Source organism: Convolutriloba macropyga, chromosome 3 (genome assembly GCF_964194025.1).
Source record: "Convolutriloba macropyga chromosome 3, txConMacr16.3, whole genome shotgun sequence".
In the NCBI taxonomy this organism is placed as follows: Eukaryota; Metazoa; Xenacoelomorpha; order Acoela; family Convolutidae; genus Convolutriloba; species Convolutriloba macropyga.
The window spans coordinates 7292512-7312734 of NC_134470.1; the positions used below are offsets into that span (position 1 = coordinate 7292512).

Below are 20223 nucleotides of genomic sequence, written 5' to 3' on the forward strand. Positions count from 1 at the left end.
GCGGTACACGGTCACACAACTAAATTTGGGCTGCATTTTTGAAACGTACATTATTTCAATTTCATTGGAACACTCTATATGGTCGAATGACGCAATCAGGAATTTAACACTATGTGTATGTAATGATTCGTTCTTCGTCGTCCTGAAATTTTAGGTAATTAACGACACAATTCTGGTCACCGATGACCCCGACAGTATTATAGCAGACTACTACTCGACAGGCACCCGGGCTATCAATGGTGTCTCAGCATTCATCGCTATTTTTGGGTTCGTTGGCAACATTCTCACCTACGCCACAGCTACCAAAATGGGAGAAAAGGACGGTTCTTCGGGCAATTTGTTCATGCGTAGCTTGGCAATTGCTGATTTGGTAAACCTCGTGAGGTCAGGAGTTGTGGTGTCGGCTTTGTCTCTTTTCGGAATTGACTGGGTGCATGTCTATCGTGTCGTCTGTAAGGTTCAGGGGTTCTCTGCCTGGTTCGGAACTATTTCAGGTGACACAAAATTTCATGCAGTTCATTCCAGTGATCTAGTATTAACAAAGGTTAACCTTTTGGCGTTAAGAAGTTCATAACAACCTTGCGAGCTATTCTGCCCCCTCCCCTAAAAAATGGTTATTATGCTCCCCCCGATACAAACTATGTGTTGTTATATAGCACTTTACTATGTAAATAGCATGTGCGGGGGGGGGGGGGGGGGGGTTAAAACTTGTGTGATTCTCGCGTTCGGGTATCGGGTAACTTCTGCGACAAACTGTTTCTAAATTAAGACAAGAAATTACATTTTTTAAACAGATTAATGCAAAAGTTTCGGAATTTTTGTAAAAATTTCTTAAAATAATGGATCTTTTTTGGAAATATTTATAAATTTTTCAATATTTAGAAACTTTATTATTTTTCAACTAGAGTAGCGGTTAATCCAATTGAGTAGTTTTTTTTCTCGCAGCTTAAACGGCGTTCACTGTATTCAAACTATTTCACAAAACATTTTAACCAACTTCTCAATCTTTCAGCACCCTTACCACAGTTCAAGCGCTTTGCAGCCATTATGCTCACTGTAATTTTTGATATTTTGCTTACTAAGAAGAAAAACGATTCGCCACTCAAAGGACACCACCTTGTAGGGAACACTGGACATCAAGTTCCGATTCATTTCGTGTTTTGAGATCTACTCTTATTCTAACGATGAGAAAAACATAGTTGTTTGTTTTCCGTTTCAAATTCAAAAATGAGAATAGAGAGTACATTGTATTAACCCCGAGCCAACTTTATACCCTCAATTATACCCTTAAAAAGTCAATCCTGGATGATCGTTTTCTTTTGCTGAGAAACATAAACGTGACACATCTACAAAAGCCTTGAAACTTTGAAACAATTGTTGAAAAGAAGTTTACAATTATTTGAAATCTCGAAAAAAAAGTTGGTGCAAAATTTCACGCAATGCGGTTATATAATTAATTTCCAACTTTTCTTCTCGTGCTTCAAAATTTATTCGGCCATTTTTTGTGCTTGTTTTAGATAATTATATGAAATGAAAGGATACAAAGTTTCAAAAAATTTTAATCACCTATTATTTTAGATCCACACAAGGAGGCTCGGTAATGTGCGTACTCACATAATGTTCTGACCCGCTCATCCACATTCTTGACTTATTTGGCTACCAAATGATGAAGAGATTGAAAACTTTCTATAAAAATACACATCTTTCAATAAACAACCAATGAAATACGATAATGCCGGGCCATAGCCGATAAAAAAAGTGTTGATAATAGAAAGGACAAAAAAATCAAACAACAAACATTATTTACGACCTGAAAATCAAACTAGCCTCAGATAAAAATCAAAACAATTTAAGTTATTCGTCATTGGAAAAAATATGGGACCTGTCCCCAATGCCACTGTTTAACAGATCGACAAAAACAGCAAATAGGTGTGAAGTTCAAAAAATACTTTTCCATTTTTGAAAACAATTAATTTCACAGTTATTAATGTCAATAAATATCAACTGAAACCACTAAAATGTTCTTTTATAGCCACATAGGAAGCAACTTAGACCTGCCATTATGCAAAGTTCGATTGCGCAAAATTTCAAAGCCAATAGGATCAACGATTTTTGTTATAACTGAAAAAAGAAACCAAAAATCTTTTGAATTGCAAAAAAAACTAAACTTTTATGAAATCTCAAATCAAAATTTGTAATAAAGCCGAGAAAAATGTGTTTGAAGCTAAAACCGTTAAAAAAATAGTTCACTAGAAACGGGTTGTGACCTCTATTTACAGATACTTAGCTACAAACCGACCGAAAAACTATTTTAAAAAGACGAAGCTCGCAAACCCAAATTTATATTTGAAAACAGATTTTTTCAAAAATTACAACAGACTTAGCATCAAAACCAAAAATTGATAGACTACATTTCAACACCTCAGGAAGCTAGTTGACTTATTCATAAGGAGACTATGTCACGAGCACACAAGAGAACAAATTCATAAAGAAGCCAAAACTTCAAACAATTTTACAACATGACACTGTTCAAGGCGCTATAATTATAAGATTTTACCTTCAAAAACTGCAAGTTATTATTCTCATTTCATCTTTTCATCGACAAGTCTTCCTTATAAAAGGACTACTTATACATGACAACAGAAAGAAACCCCAAAAATTGAACAGTATATAAATCTCGATAACGGATAACCAGTCACAACGGATAACCAAACGGGGAAAAGATTTGAATCAACAAAAATAAATAAGACTTCCAATGAGTGAGATTGAGTTACATGGTGACGAAAATAAAAGCAAAAATGAGACAGATGAAAAAAAAATTTCAAAAAATTTAGTTTGAAAGTCGTTAAAACAAACAGCTATAGACAGAAATCTTCATTTCGGTTGAATTGTACGTCTTGAAAAAGCAATTAAAATCTAGCGTTATCAGATATATGGCGTATAACAACGAAAAGAAAGACAAAACTTACGGAAATCCAAGAACCCACAAAATTTTGCGAAAAAACTGTGTCTAAGCCCAAAAAGCATAAACTAATGAACAAAAACAATTAACGTATACATATATGCTTTTTTCCAACGTTGTGCAGTTTCACTACAATGCCTTTTTTTATTGAGCTTGTCATTAATGTGATAGTGGGACAAGGAAACAAAATGTACACATAAAGTATGCATTTATGATAAAAAAAGTAAAAGAAAAATTGAAAACACGTAGTACCAAAATATAGAAACCATTAGTTTAATATAAATTCGTTAACGAAATTAATTTATACATCAAAGGAAGTTGTTTTCCGGCTGTTTTTACTGAGACTGTGTCCAAAATTGGGAGAAATAATAGAAAAATAGAAGCAAAGGTCAGAAATTCACCGATCTTTTCTCAAAGAAAAATATATTCGAAGTCTTAACAAACCTTAGATATCAACTAGAAAAAAATGTCTAGATTATTTTAAGCTTTCAAAGAAAACTCGATCTTTGATTGGAGACACTAAGCCATTGATCAAAAAACCATAAGAAATGAAAAGAAAAAGCAAGAAGTCCATAAAATTTTTACTAAAACAACTGGTCAGAGGTATCAAAAGCCATGGGCTTAACTCTGAGACTGAAATACAATCTCTTTGGGTCTCGTTAATTGTGAACAGTATATGTCATTAATAGAGCCTTGGTTTGAATTTCATGTCCTTAAAAGCAAACCAAAATCCTTTGAAATGTTAAAAAAAAAATCATATCGTCTTATGAAATCTTGTAGTTACAGTTGTCACAAAGCCGAAAAAAATGTTTGAAGCTTAATCTGTAATAAATTATAGCTCCCTGGAAACAGGTTTTGACCTGTGTTTACAGAGACTGAGCTAAAAATTGATCGAAGAGCAATTTTAAAAAGACGAATCTAAAAAACCCAAAATTATTTTTGAAAACAGATTTTTTCAAGTATTACAATAGACTTAGGATTACAACAAAAAAGGTCGAATTAAATTTCAACACCTCAGGAAGCCAACTGGACCTTTTATTAAGGAAACTAATTCACGAGACCACAAAAGAACAAAATCATAAAGAAGCCAAAACTTCAAACAGTTTTACAATATGAAACGTTCAAGGCACTATAATTATAAAATGTTACCTTCAAAAACTTTAAATCATTGTTCTCCTTCCATCTTATCATCACAAGTCTTCTTTATAAAAGGACTACTTATACATGACAACAGAAAGAAACCCAAAAATTGAACAATATATAAATCTCGATATTCTTTTTTATGAAACTAAAATGTCGAAGCACTCAGTCAAAACGGATAACCAAACGGGGAAAAGATTTGAGTCAACAAAAATAAATAAGACTTCTAATGAGTGAGGTTGAGTTACATGGTGACGAAAATAAAAGCAAAAATGAGACAGATGAAAAAATTTTTTTTTCATCTGAGAGAGACAAGAGAGACAATTTTACGGAAATCCAAGAAACCATAGAATTTTGAGAGATCACTGTGTCTAAGCCCAAAAAGCACAAACTAAAGAACAAAAACAATTAACGTATACAGATATGCTTTTTTCCAACGTTGTGCAGTTTCACAACAATGCCTTTCTTTTATTAGGCTCGACAATAATGATATTGGGACAAGGAAACAAAATGTACTCATAAGGTATGCTTTTATGATAAAAAAAAATAAAAGAAAAATTGAAAATACGTAGAATCAAAATATAGAAGCCATTAGATCAAAAAAAGATCGTTACCGACATTAATTTATACATCACAGGAAGTTGTTTTTTGCCTGTTTTTACTGAGACTGCGTCCGAAGTTGGGAGAAATAATAGAAAAATTGTTTCAAAGTTCAGAAATTCACCAATATTTTCTCAAAGATAAATATATTCGAAGTCTTAACAGGCCTTAGATATCAACTTAAAAAATCTCTAGATTATTTCAAGCCTTATAATAAAAAACTCGATCTTCGATTGGAGACACTAAGCCATTGAACTACAAAAACCACAAGAAATGAAAAGAAAAAGCAAGAAGTCCATAAAATTTTTACAAAAACATTCGGTCAGAGGCATGAAAAACCATGAGCTTTATTCTGAAACCGAAATACAACCTTTTTGGGTCGTGTTAATTGCGAACAGTATCTGTCATTAATTGAGTCGTGGTTTGAAATTCTTCTCCTTAAAAGGAAACCAAAATTTAAAAAAACCATAACGTGTTGTGAAATCTAGTTGTTACAGTTGTCACAAAGCCGAAAAAAATGTTTCAAGCTTAATCTGTAATAAATTATAGCTCCCTGGAAACAGGTTTTGACCTGTGTTTACAGAGACTGAGCTAAAATTTAACCGAAAAACAATTTTAAATAGACGAATCTAAAAAACCCTAAATTATTTTTGAAAACAGATTTTTTCAAATATTACAATAGATTTAGGTTACAACAAAAAGCGTTGAATTAAGCGTTTCAACATTTCAGGAAGCCAATTGGACCTGTTAATAAGGAAACTAAGTCACGAGCACACAAAAAACAAAATCATGAATTAGCCAAAACTTCAAACAATTTTACAACATGACACGTTCAAGGCACTATAACTATAAGATGTTACATACAAAAACTGTAAATCATCAATTTCACTACATTTTATCATCAGCGAGTCTTCCCTATAAAAGGAATACTTACAGACGACAGAAATAGCAACCCAAAAAATGAACAGTATAGAAATCTCAAAATTATTTTTAAAAAACTAAATGGTCGAAGCACTCAGTCACAACAGATAACCAAGCGGGCAAAAAATTTGAACAACAAAAGTAATTAGGATTTTTAGTGATTGAGATTGAGTTACATAGTGACAAAAATAAAAGCAAAAAAAGACCGATAAATTTTTTTTAATTTAGTTTGAATGTCAGTAAAACAAACAGCTATGGACTGGAATCCTCACTACGGTTGAGTTGTACGTCTTGGGGAAGCAATTAAGATCTATTGTTATCAAGTATATGGCGTATAACAACGAAAAGAAAGACAAACTTAGGCAAAACCAAGCACCCACAAAGTTTTGCGAGATAACTGTGTCTAATCCCAAAAAGCATAAACTATTGAATAAAAACAAATAACATACCCAGTTATGTCTTTTTCCTACGTCGTGTAACTACACTATGATGCCTTTCTTTAATTGGGTTCGTCATTAATGAGATAGTGGGTCAAGGAAACAAAATGAACTCGTAAAACTTTCAATTATGATAAAAACTAAAAGAAAATTTGAAAACGCGTAGTAACAAAATAAAGAAACCATTAGTTGAATATATAATCGTTACCGACATTAATTTATACATCACAGGAAGTTGGTTTCCGCCTGTTTTTACTGAGACTGCGCCCGTAGTTGAGAGAAATAAGAAAAAGTAGTGGCAAAAAAGAAAAATGTACCGAAATTTTCTTTAGGATAAATATATTAAAAGCCTTAAGAGACCTTAGATATCAACTGGAAAAATGATCTAGGTTCTTTCAAACCTTTTAAAAAATACCTGGGTCTTTGATTGGAGACACTAATTGATTGAACTACAAAAACCATAGAAAATGAAAAGAGAATGCATGAAATTCATAAAATTTTTACGAAAACAATTGGTCAGAGCCATGACAAACCATGAGCTTGATTCTGATATCATAATATAATCTATTTTATTTCTCGTTTATTGTAAACAGTATCCGTCAGTAATTGAGCCTCGATTTAAAACTTTTGTCCGTAATTTATACAAAAAACATTTACGCAGCGGAATTTTTCTTTTGAAAAGAAGGTCGCGCCTCCTTAAAATCTAAAAACTTTTTATCATAAGGATTCATCGTGAGATCAAGATATATCCAGATATTGCTGAACGTCTAAAAAACCCTCAATTGTTGAAATGGTTGGGAAGTGGATCAATTATATTCAAAATTTTTGAGTTCATCAAAAATAAATAATATATTTTGTATAATTATTTCAGTTGAGTTGACATTTAAGAACAACTGTCCAAATTTTCGACGGTTGTTTCCAAAAGTATTACATGGCATAGGTAAAAATTTTCAAAAATTTCAAGAAAATTTTTTGTTTTCGATCTTAGTAGACTTGTAAAGAAGTGACATATGAAGCGTGTTCAGCAATATTGATGATAACAGTGGGCTTTTCAGTAATACGAAAAGTATTATACAGTCATCCTTGAGGTATGCAAATCTAAATATGTATAATATCTCACGTTTTGGTTTTCTGCCAATGACGGCCTTGTAGTAGGCGCTTTCCTTAAAGTCCATGTCTTGGTTGAATTTATTCGGTTAAATGGTTGACAAACATTCATCTGAATGCAGAGCAAAAAATAATTGTTTTTTAAATAGGATTCCATTGATAAAAGAACCATGGGTTGATGTCATCTGTAAGAAATTTTCCAAATCTGATTTCTTCTGGCGTGGATGAGAAGGTTTTAAAAACAACCAATTTTTAATTACGACAAAGGAGTCAGTTTGGTTCAATTATTCAGATTACTTCCTAAGACTGTTATCAAGTCAAGAGATCAATTATTATTTTATTGATCTTTTCTGTAAAAAAAAAACAGTTTTTTCAAGTCGCATTTTATCCACAATTTTTGAATATTTAAGCCTTTTTTCAATGAGTTAGTTCTAAAAAGTAACTGAAGACAAGATGCGCACACACAAACACATATATAGCTAGCAAAAAATATAGCTATATAGCTATATAGCTACTCATTCAATGCAAAAATATCTTTCAGTTTTCACACATTGTGTATAATAGATAACTTAAACTGAGTTGAAATTTTTTGTGCGGTCAGCCACAATACTTTTTTTCAAAAAAATAAGCCTAATTTTTCACGTACGAGATTTCGAAATTCCACTGGAATATCCAATAGTTACTGGACCGTATATAAATGGTTCCAATAGTGGAAATCTTAGAAAATCGCTCAAGATCTTGAATGAACAAAATATTGGTAAGAAACTACTTGAAAATTGATAGTGAACTTATAGCATTTCTGACTTTCTACATATTAAATTTTTTAGAACTTGTCAATTTGAAGTTTATTGTAGGCAAACAGCTGAAATATGCAGTCGAGCTTGGCAGTTTTGCAACAAAGTTGCAACTTTTTTGCAATAAATTTGTTTTGACATGCCACTCTTTATTTTTTTTTTCATTAACTGTGAGTAATTTCTCTTTGTGTAGAGAAAGAGTAGCTGTGGGAAGTAATCTTGATTTTATCAAAACATTTGTGATTAACCAATTCAAATCGAGTGCTGTGCTTTATATGTTACAAATAAAGATTAATAAAATTTCATCGTGTATATATCTGCATTTTTTTAATCAAGACTCAATGATAACAACGTCCTGTGTCACTTTATATCACATTATCCATTAGCTGTCTTTTTAGTTGTTTACTCTGATGAATATTGTTCATATTATTCATTTTTATCAGCGCATACCAATTTTAGTTATAATACAAAATTCACATAGAGTTCTTAATTCCTAAATTCACCATGGCGAAAATCAGAGCTTCATAGGATGAATTTTGAATGTGTAAGGTGGAACCATTAATGGCCTTCAGTTGGTTGCTAAGAATCTTCATTCCAGTTGATTTTGAAGGCTGTTAATGAAATCTGTACGGTTCATCGGCTTCAATAATTAGATTGTTTTGTACTGGCGTATTAGAAATCTAAAAGTTAATTCGCTTAAAAATCGATTAAACTTATTCGACTCTGCATTTGTTATTTTTTGGGTGGTCCATCTTCGATGATTTTATTCAACTGAACTTTTGCTTACTTCGATCTTTGGGAAAAATTCCGAGGTGACGTAATTTGAATTTCCCCACTTAAACGAGACTAAGAGTTCATAAAAGGATCCATATTCGCATTGATTTCAAGATTTTTTTTCAAGAAAACGACTGAAAAACAGCATGCAAAAATTCCTATAAATATCGATAGCTCTCCTCTTACGATCATTCACGTTAAAAATCATGTAGTGTTCATTCACACGAGTGAAATCTCACGAAAAGCATTGTTCACGAAAAAGGTGTGATTTTTTTAGCGCAAGAGAAAATCGTGTGAATTCAGCAGAGAGGGTTTTAGACACTAACACATTCACCCCCATTGTTTTTCAGCCAACTTCATGCTTGTGGCTCTCTCCATGGATAGAGTGGTAGCTGTTTGGGCTCCCATTGCTTACTTTCAGAGGGCAAAGCGGTCATACGCACTGGTTGTATCAATCGCGATTCCAATCGTTGCATTCATAATCTCATCGCCAACTGCTCTCATTGTTGATATTGAGGTAATTAATAATCAACACAAACAAAAAGTAGGACTTGAACAGGCATCATGGAAAACAAACACATTATTCTTCTGAACTGACACCGAATTGATAAAGAACAATTTTCTCCCAAAATTATATCCTTAAAATTAATCCTAATACACTATAAAAGTCAGATGCAGCGGATTTTATCACCTGAAAAATTCGTCAATTCAATAGCAATAGTAGCAGTTGAACAATTGTAATCTTAGTTGAGAAAAAATCGTTTTTAAACATAGGAAGTAGTTGGTTTCGTCGTTTTTTTTCTCGCCAAAAACGACAAAATTTCCTGCAATTTTTTGTCGGTATCGTCGGTTTTCTTTGGTATTTAACATAACAAAAGATTTGGTATCGTCGTTTTTAAACGCAAGACACATTCGTTATTGTCGCTTTTCAACCTAAGAGAAATTCGGTATCATTTAGAGAGATACCAGGACTTTTCAAGCTCCGGGTCTGAAAAGCAGATTAGTCCAGCCGACCGAACAATAAAAACTATCGGCATTGGGCGTTTTGAAACGCAACCAACCGTCAAAACTTTGTTGCAAATTTACAAGAACGTATGACAAAGCTGAGTTAATGCGAATTAATTAACAAAATTCTCATCAATGTTCAACAAGCATGTTTTATTTTTGAAATCAAAATTAATCAAGAAGTCTATACTGGTTTACCGACAATTTCTCATGGCAATTTCTTACGTCTTAAACAGAAGATACCGAGGATCTCTCAAGTTTACATACCGAATATACCGCCGAATTTTTTCTACGTTCGAAGCGTACAATACCAAAACAAACCATTACAGAAGCTTTATTACGTTTGAAAGTTTTCGTTTGAAAATGAAGGCTTCTTACAAATTTGTAGTTTTCGTTCGGTCTTCTCAACTAGGGAAGTAAAATTTGCTGTGACTGAACTCACGAATTGGAGGACCCTCAGACAAGAACGGATGATCTTGCACCAATCTGTCAGATTCTGACAGATAAATTGTTATTTTCAAAAATCTGAGAGCTTGGTAAAAGCTGTATCCTGCCAAGCTTAATAGAAAGCTTAATAGTATTTAATTCCTTCTCTAATTGAATAATTATGTAATTTTTCAGAACTTAGGATTAAAAAGATATTAAAATTGTTGCTGATAATCATACCATTACATCGGATATTAGGCAGAGCTTTTATGAAATATAATCTTCGGTTTTTTATAACATTTTTGACGCCTTGTGCAATCAATCTTAGGCAAACGATTTTACTTTCATGATTTTATTAATTTATTTGTAATAATTCAAAGGAAAAATTGTTGAGTTAAAACAGATTGCGATTAAGGAAAGGTTCTGCAGCGGTTTGTTCAATTTAATTTCATTTTTCGTTCTTTTCTGATGATCCGATTTTGTCTCAGAAGAACTAACAGATCTTACAAAATGTCATCAGATCCCATGAGGTCCTTTGACTTGTTGCAAATCTCATGTAATACTGCACGATATACTTTTTCGCCTTGTTTTTAGTCGGGTTGAACTTTATAAAAAACTTATTATTGAGCAAAACTCTCTAAGGCATGTTTTTTCTGCTAAAATCAAAAAATATTTTGAATATTTATTTGAATCAATTCATTCTTTTTTTAAATATAATTAAACCTGGGTGCAAAAATTTCGGTCTGGACATATTCTGGTTTCGGTCTGGGACATCAGCCTGGGTAGTATTTTTGGTTGCAAAAATGCAAAAATGGAGAACTTTACGATAAATCCGAATAATTTAATTGACTTCAGATATCTTTTCGAAAGTTGCTTTTTGCTTGAATCCAAAGTGAATTTTTTCAACGTCCAATAGCATACGATGATCCATTTATGATCGTAGTTTTTTTCTATAATTTTGTATTTTTTAAGCATATCAACATACCTGTTCGTCTTATGTCCAGAGATTTTGCAGGCTTAATGCCAGACGTCTTAGAAAGACCTCTCAGACACATGCACAGACAACTTCCAACCAACCCCCCCCCCATCGCAGCAGTCAGCCCGCTTGCAATCTGAAACTATATCGGACTGAGGACCTCAATCGGGGTATCAATTATCCACTGCAATTTTCGCTGCAAATGATAAATTTAGAATTTTAATTACAATCATCAAGAGTATTTACCTCTACATTTTTGTTTACAGGAAATTAAAAATTTATGAAAGATCGTGGTTTAGAAGTAACCGAATCATGGTCACTCATCAAATATATCATTATATTTTTTAACACAAAAAAATTATCACGATAATATATTATATATTACCATAATATATTACCACATAGATACATATATATGATGTCTAGTCGCAAAATTTAATGAACAAATTTTCTTTTGTTTTTTTTGTAGGGTTTGAAGTAGTAAACAAATTCAAATGGGCAATATAATTGGGTTTTCAGGACAACTACTGCATTGCGAGGGGCTCAGAGGCTTACATTGGACTGTTGACTCTAGTTGTGATGCTTCTTTTACCATTAGTGACAGTTATGGTCACAACTTTGGCCATATTATGCAAAATGAGATCGGTGGCAAACTCGATGGCCGCGAATGATGACAAGAATGAAAACACTACCAACAATAACGCTGGGTCGATTTTTAGGTGCTTCCTCAGTCAGGCGAATGAATTTCAACGATTACATTGTAAGATCTTCTAAGAATCTTGCATAGAACGTTTACCTTGCAATATCTTGCAAAACTCCTGCAAGATCTTGCAAGATGATGCGTAATCTTGCAAGATTCTTCCAAGAGTCTTGCAAGATCTTGCAAGATAAGGGTCCGATTTTGACTAGGGTTAGAGAACAAGGAAAAACTTACTAAAGAGTCGTAAACATAGTCACGATAATAATAGGTACTGAAGCGGATATAAGAGTTTTGTAAAAAAAAATGTTTGTTTACACCCGGTTTATCGGTTCATACTTATCTCACTGGGATTCCCAATTATCTTACTGAAGCCCGAACTTCCGTATTTTCTTGTTAGGAAAAGTGATTTCACATGCATTTCCAACACATCATACTAGGAAACCTTACAATTACATCTCTTTCCTGAGTTCTCTGATCGAATTTTTTTTTTAATCAATTTAATCTTTTCCTTATGGGATAATTATTTCAAAATTAGGGGTCAGCTATTTTTCTAGTGGCTGTATATCTCTTTACGGAGATACATTTGTGCTACAGAATCGATTGAAGAGGGCCAAATTTTAATTTGGCAAGGGAAGTTGTCTCGAGCTGTTGTCGAAATTGATACTCTGAAGATATTGAATATTCTGACGATAAATGTTTCAGAAGAGGTGATGTGAAAAAATGTTAAATAATTATGCAAAAATGTCAAACTATAGCGAAACTAATTGATTTTTCCAAATTAAAGTTTCCCAAATTAGAGTTTGAAACAACTTAAGGGTGAAGATTAATACTGAACATTGAGCATAAAAGATACTTGAGCTACAAAGATCTTGCAAAAAAACTTTTTTTTTATTTGCTCGTAGACAAACATTAACAAAGAATACTATATCAACAACTAATAACTCAGCTCTAAAGTGTTTAAGATGTCTAGGAAACTTTAAGTGCTGACTGTATGATAATTTTCTAGTTGCCGCTAAAAGAGTTTCCCTAATCTTCAACAATTTTTTTACTTGTTTATTATTTATGAATGAGTTGCAGGATACATTTTTGTCAAAATTGAGAGCAATATATGTATACAAAAATTTTGAATTTGAAAAAAAAATTTAGCCAATTATAGTCTTCTCCGCATCATAAATTAATCGCATATCTTCGTGGGTGTATATTTTTTCTGAGTCCACTGGATTGTTTCAGAACAATGTCTCGGTAATAAAAAGTCTTTCTCCATTGCATTTTTTTTAAAAAGTACTCTGATTGAAAACTTCGACCGGTATTTCGACCCCGGCAAAGAAATTCGGTGGCCGTGAGGAACAAACAAGCAGAGAAAGAACTTCAAAGGAAGAAACGGGAGAGAGACATGACCATGTCTCTTCTGTTTCTCTCTGTTGCTTTTCTCCTCAACATGAGTGTGGCTTCTGCTCTGGTGATATTGGGAACTGGCAGTTATGGATTCGAGCCAGATGTGAACAACTTGCTGATCGTTTCTGTGGTAAGGCTCAATCGCTATCAAAATAATTTCAAAAACTCCAAATTTCTTTGATATACGAGACCAAAATACTCTGCACAACGTCCTGGGTCGGGGTCTTAACGCTAAAAAACGCCAATAAAAAAATTGGTGAATGCGTGGAAAAAAAATGTCGGCACTAGAAAACGCATATCTTTCTTTGCTTTCACGGCATTCACCGCTAAAAGACGCGGGTGCTTTGTGTTGAAATTAATTTCAGCCCAATTCACCTCAGTTCCCGCAAATTGTGTTCAAAAAAACCTTGAACCGTGCTGCAGAATGAAGAAAGACTTGTAGCTCTACAAAACCCCAACTCTTGAAGCTTTTTGGGAACCAATCGTCGATAGATTGAAAAATAAAAATTATAATTTTTGCAATGTTTTTTTTTCCAATAGCATTCTCAATAGCAAACTGATATTTAAAACCGAAGTGATTCCTCTTCGCCGCATTTGAAAATTTTGTCCACATTGATAAAAATTTGTCGTTTTTGACTAGTATTTTAGGGAAAACACTCAAAAGTAATTTTGTTTTCGAGCTGAAATGTATTTTTTGACAGTTTATAAAACTTAGAAAATAACTGCTGGTTGTCAATATCGTTACAAATGACTGTTTTAAAGATCATGAAAAAATATTAGCGCGGAAAGTGTAGAGATTGAGTTGTATTCATTTTTAGTTGATTTTTACCAATAGCAGGCTGCTTTTTGAAACCCGCAAACGATAAAATTTGCAACCCCGTACCTAACCTCCAGAGAGAATATCAGTACTGAATCAGAACAATTTCAGAGAAATTTAGGTTTACAGTACTGCATCACAGATAATTCAGAACAAATTCTGAATTTCGATGATTCAGAGAAAAATTCAGAATCAACTTTCGCTGAAAATCTTTGAATCAGAGCAAAATCAGAATAACAATTTCTGAATCAATTTCTGATTCAGAAGAGAAATCAGAATTTTTCAACGTAGCAAAACAAGCAAAAACTTTTAAGAACCAGCTTTGAATTAGGTCTTTGCAACAACAGCAGTGATAAAAATACGCCTTTCTTGTTGGATACATTTTTTTCTTTTTATGTACTGGTTAATATTTTGCAGTTTGAATGGGTTGAAATGAAATAAATTCTCACAATTGATCGGTTACAGACCCTGGCTTTAGACTTATAGTAACAAACAGTAAAACTATTGACATCTGATTTAAATTAGTCGTGTAAAGATGGAATGGCTAAACTTGCCTTTCATCGGGTGTTTTAAAACCCAATGAATATAATTATGCTTTTCAAAAATGCTTAAATGGTTTTTTGAAAACATGATGAATAAACTTACTAAAAACTAGGAAGCGCAGTGATTGATTGATAAAAAGTACTGAAACATTATCTATTTTTCCTACTTTTACACAATCGCTTCCTCGTAAAATTATGTTAAGATATAACAAATATAGATTTTTCTTTTCAAAACATTTTTATTTGAAAATAGAAAATTTATGTTAAAATGGTGCTATTAAGATGGAGAACATTTGGTCACTTACCGCCATTCGCAGCCTAAAGTTTCTTAGATTGTCACCAGACATCGCCTTTTAAATTGTTTCTTCAATTCGAACTCAGCTGAAAATTTTCAAAAATTTTTTTCAAAATTTTTGGGTGAAACAAAAACTTTTCCACGGAAGTAAGTAGAAGGCTCGTTGATGTGCGTTTGCAAATGATGTTCCGACCCGTCCTCATCTAGTTTTTTTACTTGTCTGTCTTTTGACTAACATTTTTGCAAAGAATAGATGTTTGAGTTTAAAAAAATCGCTACATAACCAAACTAAACACTGAATTAAATAAAGCCATGCTTCATTACAACGAGATCTGTCATTGAACAGACTACAAGAAACAACAACAACAGAAAAAGAGCAAAAACCAAAAACTTCTTGGCACGGCAAAAACTCAATATCTTAATTTAAAAGCACCCAGTAACAACGCCAAATTACAATCAGGCAAAACCCTAACTACCTAACTACACAAATTTAAATTTTTCTAACTACACATCAGATTGGTTTTTTTAAAAATGAGGCTAGGTATAAAGTCGACAAAAAAGAGAAATAATCAGGTGAAATTCAAAAATCAATCAGCATTTTCAAACAAATAATTTCAAATGTCTGAAAAATAATTGACTTTTGACCAAATATTTCTTAATATATTTACTAAAAAGTCATAGTGAAACCAATAAGAACTGTCTCTGGTTATACTAAGCCACAGGAATGGACTAATGACGGAAGAGTACGAACAAAAGTTAAAAATTTTGCAAATTTACGAATTAGTGAAGCCGTTAAAATGATTAGCTGTAATATAGATATTATGTAATTTTATGATGAATATATAATGAATAAATGAATATATTCATTTGGGCCACCTTTGAAAATCATTTCGATCTGTGATTACGCGATTGTGTCAAAGGAAGAGAAAAAGAAACAAAACTATAGCACTCACATAACTTTTATGAAAACGCATACTGTCCGACAAACAGAACATTAGTTACGTCACAGTATCAGTAGGCATATGGATTTTTAAAATACAAGCAATTAAATTGGACCTCTCAATGATGAGAATAACATAAACTGTCGAAAAGAACAACGAAAACTTGAAAAAGTTGAAAAATCCTTTTAAATAAAAAAAATATATAACATCATAAAATTTAACTCTAATTGCAAAAACATGGGTTACATCGTTCATTCAATCTTCAATTACAAACTTCTGGGCCGGTCAACATTTTACGGCTATCTAAAAAATAGAAACAAACAAAAACAGCAGATTAAAAAAAATGAGCGAGAAAAGTGTCGCAGCCATTGAGAAATCAAATTTTCAGTAAAAACTTTTCCACTTTCAGTTAATTTTTAACAGCACTGGAATTTTCCTTTTACCGTTTTGACTCCAATAAATCATCAAACATGAACAACTACGTTAAAACCACGAAAATTTTGAGAAAACCCGTAGTATGAACGCTATTAAGTTCAATAGCTTTCAACGAAAATTAATGAATACGCAAAGTGACGCCTCGATGAGATAACAAGGATTGTTTGTTGTTCATAAGTCATCAATAGGACATTACAATAGGCCCTTGACCATAAAATTAACGATAAATAAAAGCAAAATCTGAAAATCAGGTAGAAATTGTGCGAAAAAAAGTGTCGAAGCCATTTAAACCATAAGTTTTTCTCTGAAAACTTAATGTATGATCAATTGAAAAGCATCTCTATGCAAATGCAACTATCAATTGTAGAATAATGTGTTAAGATTCCAAAAAGAAACTACAAAATTGCGAAAAAGCATTTCAAAAAAAATTATAATAAATCGTGCATCGAAGATAAAACCTCTAACTAGAACAATTTTTGTTAAAGTAGAAAAGAAAGGGGAAAAGTAAAATAAGATTGTATAATTTTCAAAAAAAAAATTCGAAAAATTGTTTTTAAAGTCTTAGCAGCCATTAATTTAAATATTAATCAACGGAAGTCAATAAATAAGCTAAATTGGAGCTTACACTTCATTTGGAGAACAAGGAGTTTTGTCATGCACAGGTAATTAGTAAAAGATCACAATAACTCTTATTACTATAGGGAAAACAACAATTACAGGCAAAAACCAAAAATTCAGTAAAGAATCGCGAGAAGAAAGTGTGGTAGCCATTTAAACCATACGTCTTTCTCTGCAAACTTTATCTAGGATCTTAAAATTTTCATCGATGATCCAATGAAAAATTTCAGTATCAGCATAATGTGATCAGATTTCAAGAGAAACCAACATTAGGAAAATATCCAAAAAAATTTTCACATTTTTTTTTAATTTGTGGCATTGGAGTCATTAACAAATATTTACAAAAAAAACTTCTAACAAGAATAATTTTAATTGCAAAAGAAATGAATGGGTCCTGTCATTAGTGAAGCTGACTAATAATTCACGAAAAAAAATGTTTATTATCGGATATTGTTCACGAAAATTTTCGAAAAATCATTTTTAATGTCTTAAGCGTCATTAGCTGTCCACTGAAAGCCTCAGATAGTTTCTTTTATTACGCATTGAGAAACCTATTGCACTGTTAGTCAAAAAGACTAAGACATAGGACTCCAAAAACTTAGTAAACCTTCAAAAAAAAATCAAAACTATATTTAAAATTACGAAAAGTCAGAGTCGACGCCAAAAAAGAAACCAAAGCAATTCCTTGAAATGATTTTTTTGTTCATTGGGCTTCATTCAACTTTTAATCAGTTTTTCCTTCAAAGAAACCCAGATTTGAAACAGAGTAGTGTCTACGTGACCCAAGAAAAAAATGAAAAGTTTTCTAAAAATGTTTTCAAATCGAAATTGAATTTTTTTTATAGTAAATTTCCCTATGAGACTAGAACTAGTCTTTTTTATCGCCTTTGATCTATTACTAAGCTCAGTACTGTTTTATTTTGTTGCGTGAAATGTTATTAAATTTTGTTGCGTGAAATAATATTTCATTATAATATATCACAATTTGAAGAAAATTTACACTAAAAGTGAACAAAATCATGCTAAGTATCCCTTGTTCACACAAAACTTCAATCCTCGATAACTCCAAAAAACGAATGTCAAATAAATCAGTTTTGCTTCGAATTCTTTCGAATTCTACGCTGGACGATAATTTGAAGGAAGTGTGCTAAAAAGTGTATTTGCTCTCAATTTTGACGGAAAAAAATATGAAAAAAAATTAGCATTAATTCTCGTCAAGAACACAATTCGAGCAACTCAGTAACCATACCCTATCTTTAGACATAATAAAATAAAGTACACTACCCTTAACAATTTTAACATATTTTGCCAATAATTAACGAAAAATTTGAAAAAAAAATACGGAAAATGTGAATTAAAACAAGGTAATATCCTCTGCTTTTCACACAACTTTAAACCTCGGTAACTCCCTTTAAAAATCGAAAATCAAAAAATGTTTTATTTCCATGTTCTACACTGGACGGGCTTTCTATTGATACTAATCACAACTCTCCTCGATGATTATATCGATCGGCCAAAAATGTCTGAACAAAAAAAAACCCATTTTAGTATATAGTTCCTCCCGCCACAAGTGGGATCGGAACAATTGGCTAATTACCTAAGCCATTGTCGCAATAGAACATTTTACGGCATCTGATTCCACAAATTTGCCCCAATGGCCAGTTTTGATATTAGGCAGCCCTTACAGCCCTCGAAGCCAAATATAAAAATATTAAAAATTAAGAAAAGGTAACACTCTGTTTCGAGTCGGAAATCTTCAAAATACTAAACGAGATAGCATCTTCTGCACATTAACTCTGCTTCCATTACCACCGATTAGGTAAAATTTTTCAACTTGAGCAACCGGAGTTTAATCTAGTTGCGCGCACTTCACTTTAGTTTTTTTGAGAAAAACGTAAAAATATGCATCATTTTAATTATACGCCTGTTTCTGCTTGAAAAAGTTCTCCAAATATTGTACTGAGATTTTTTAATGCACGAAAACAATAAAAAAAATTGGCGAAAATGACAATCATTTTAGTTCTCAGTTTCTTCAAGTCTATGCGCTCCTAAAACTTGTAATAAGCTAAAAATTTGTAAATTTCAAAGTGAATCGAAGTCCCCAAATGTCACAGGAGCACGAGGAAAAGTCAAAAATAGCAATTTGGGGCGGCTCAGACTAGGAAGCAATGTTGATGTCTCATATATCTAAAGCTTAGTGGGTTCTCTTTCACGGTAGCAAAAGGAGATTGGTGAAAGTTCTAAACCGTTGCGAAGGAACAAAATTGGGCAAAATGCCGGTGCCAACAAGCAAATGTTAGGCCTGGACTTGTATCGCAGCACCACCAATGCAAATATTCAAAATTAACTAAAGGCGGTACCCCCCCCCCCCCCCCCCCCCCCAACAACTGTTGTTTGTTCACAACCATTTTGAGTTATTTTTCCCGGATCATTTCGGTTTGTGCCCCCCAGCTTAGTGGGCTATTTGCACCCCCCAGACGCACTTGCAATATTTTTACATAATGATTGTAATGTAATGGCACGTACTCTGTAACGGGGTCGAGGGGGGCATAACGTACTGGGTGGGCGGGGGGTTCACAAACCGAAAAGATCCATTCTCCATTGTTTATTTCTCATGATAGTGAAAACCCTTTTGATCAATTTCCTATCGAAAAATTCATTTCTTATAATTATCAACAGCCTCTCACAGAGCTTCATACCAAATCGTGAAGTTTCAGTTTTTTGATTTCAGGAGATACCGCTCACTCTGAACAATTCTATCAACTTCTATCTGTACTTTCTGGCCAGTCAGACTTTCAGAGACAAGCTGAGTGTTGTTATTGGAGTTGTAAGCCAGAAAAAATAAATCAGTCAATACCACCAATTCATCCGGCTCTAGAGTCAGATTAAAAATTGCCACCGGATATAGTTCAAACATTTCTTACCATTTCAATTAATCATATAATTATCCGTATAAAAAATTTGCGTTACCCGTTACTTCCCTCTTAAAAAATGCCTCATCCCATAATATTAGTGCAAATTTTCTAATCCACTAATTTTTTTATTGCTTCAATTGTACTATTCGAGTCGGGATTATGGTTAAATTAGTATTAGGGAAGACTACAAAAATGCGTCCTAATCTTCTCAACTAAAAATTGCAGCTGTGATACGTGATATCCTCAAACGGAAAATACTCGCCAACAAAAGTAGTAATCGAACAAAAAAATAATTAAAACACCCATCGTCCATTTTTCAAAGTCAAATTTTGAACGCACAAGAATCTGCAACGTCAGACAGTAAAGTTTGGTGAAGTTCCTAATATCTGAAACGATCTGGATAAAAGTTCTGTAAAGTTTGTA

The 20223-nt window shown here is 32.7% G+C and overlaps 1 protein-coding gene across 1 annotated transcript; it reads left to right on the plus strand.

The window, feature by feature from the left end:
* The first annotated feature begins 369 nt into the window (after positions 1 to 369).
* Positions 370 to 19872, plus strand: LOC142336819 (uncharacterized). The gene is made up of 5 exons (XM_075385758.1): positions 370 to 494; positions 9086 to 9252; positions 11662 to 11849; positions 13169 to 13367; positions 19617 to 19872. Exons 2-5 carry the CDS (start codon positions 9094 to 9096, stop codon positions 19728 to 19730), a joined length of 660 nt encoding a protein of 219 aa, XP_075241873.1. The 5' UTR covers positions 370 to 494; positions 9086 to 9093; the 3' UTR covers positions 19731 to 19872.
* The last annotated feature ends 351 nt before the right edge of the window (positions 19873 to 20223 follow it).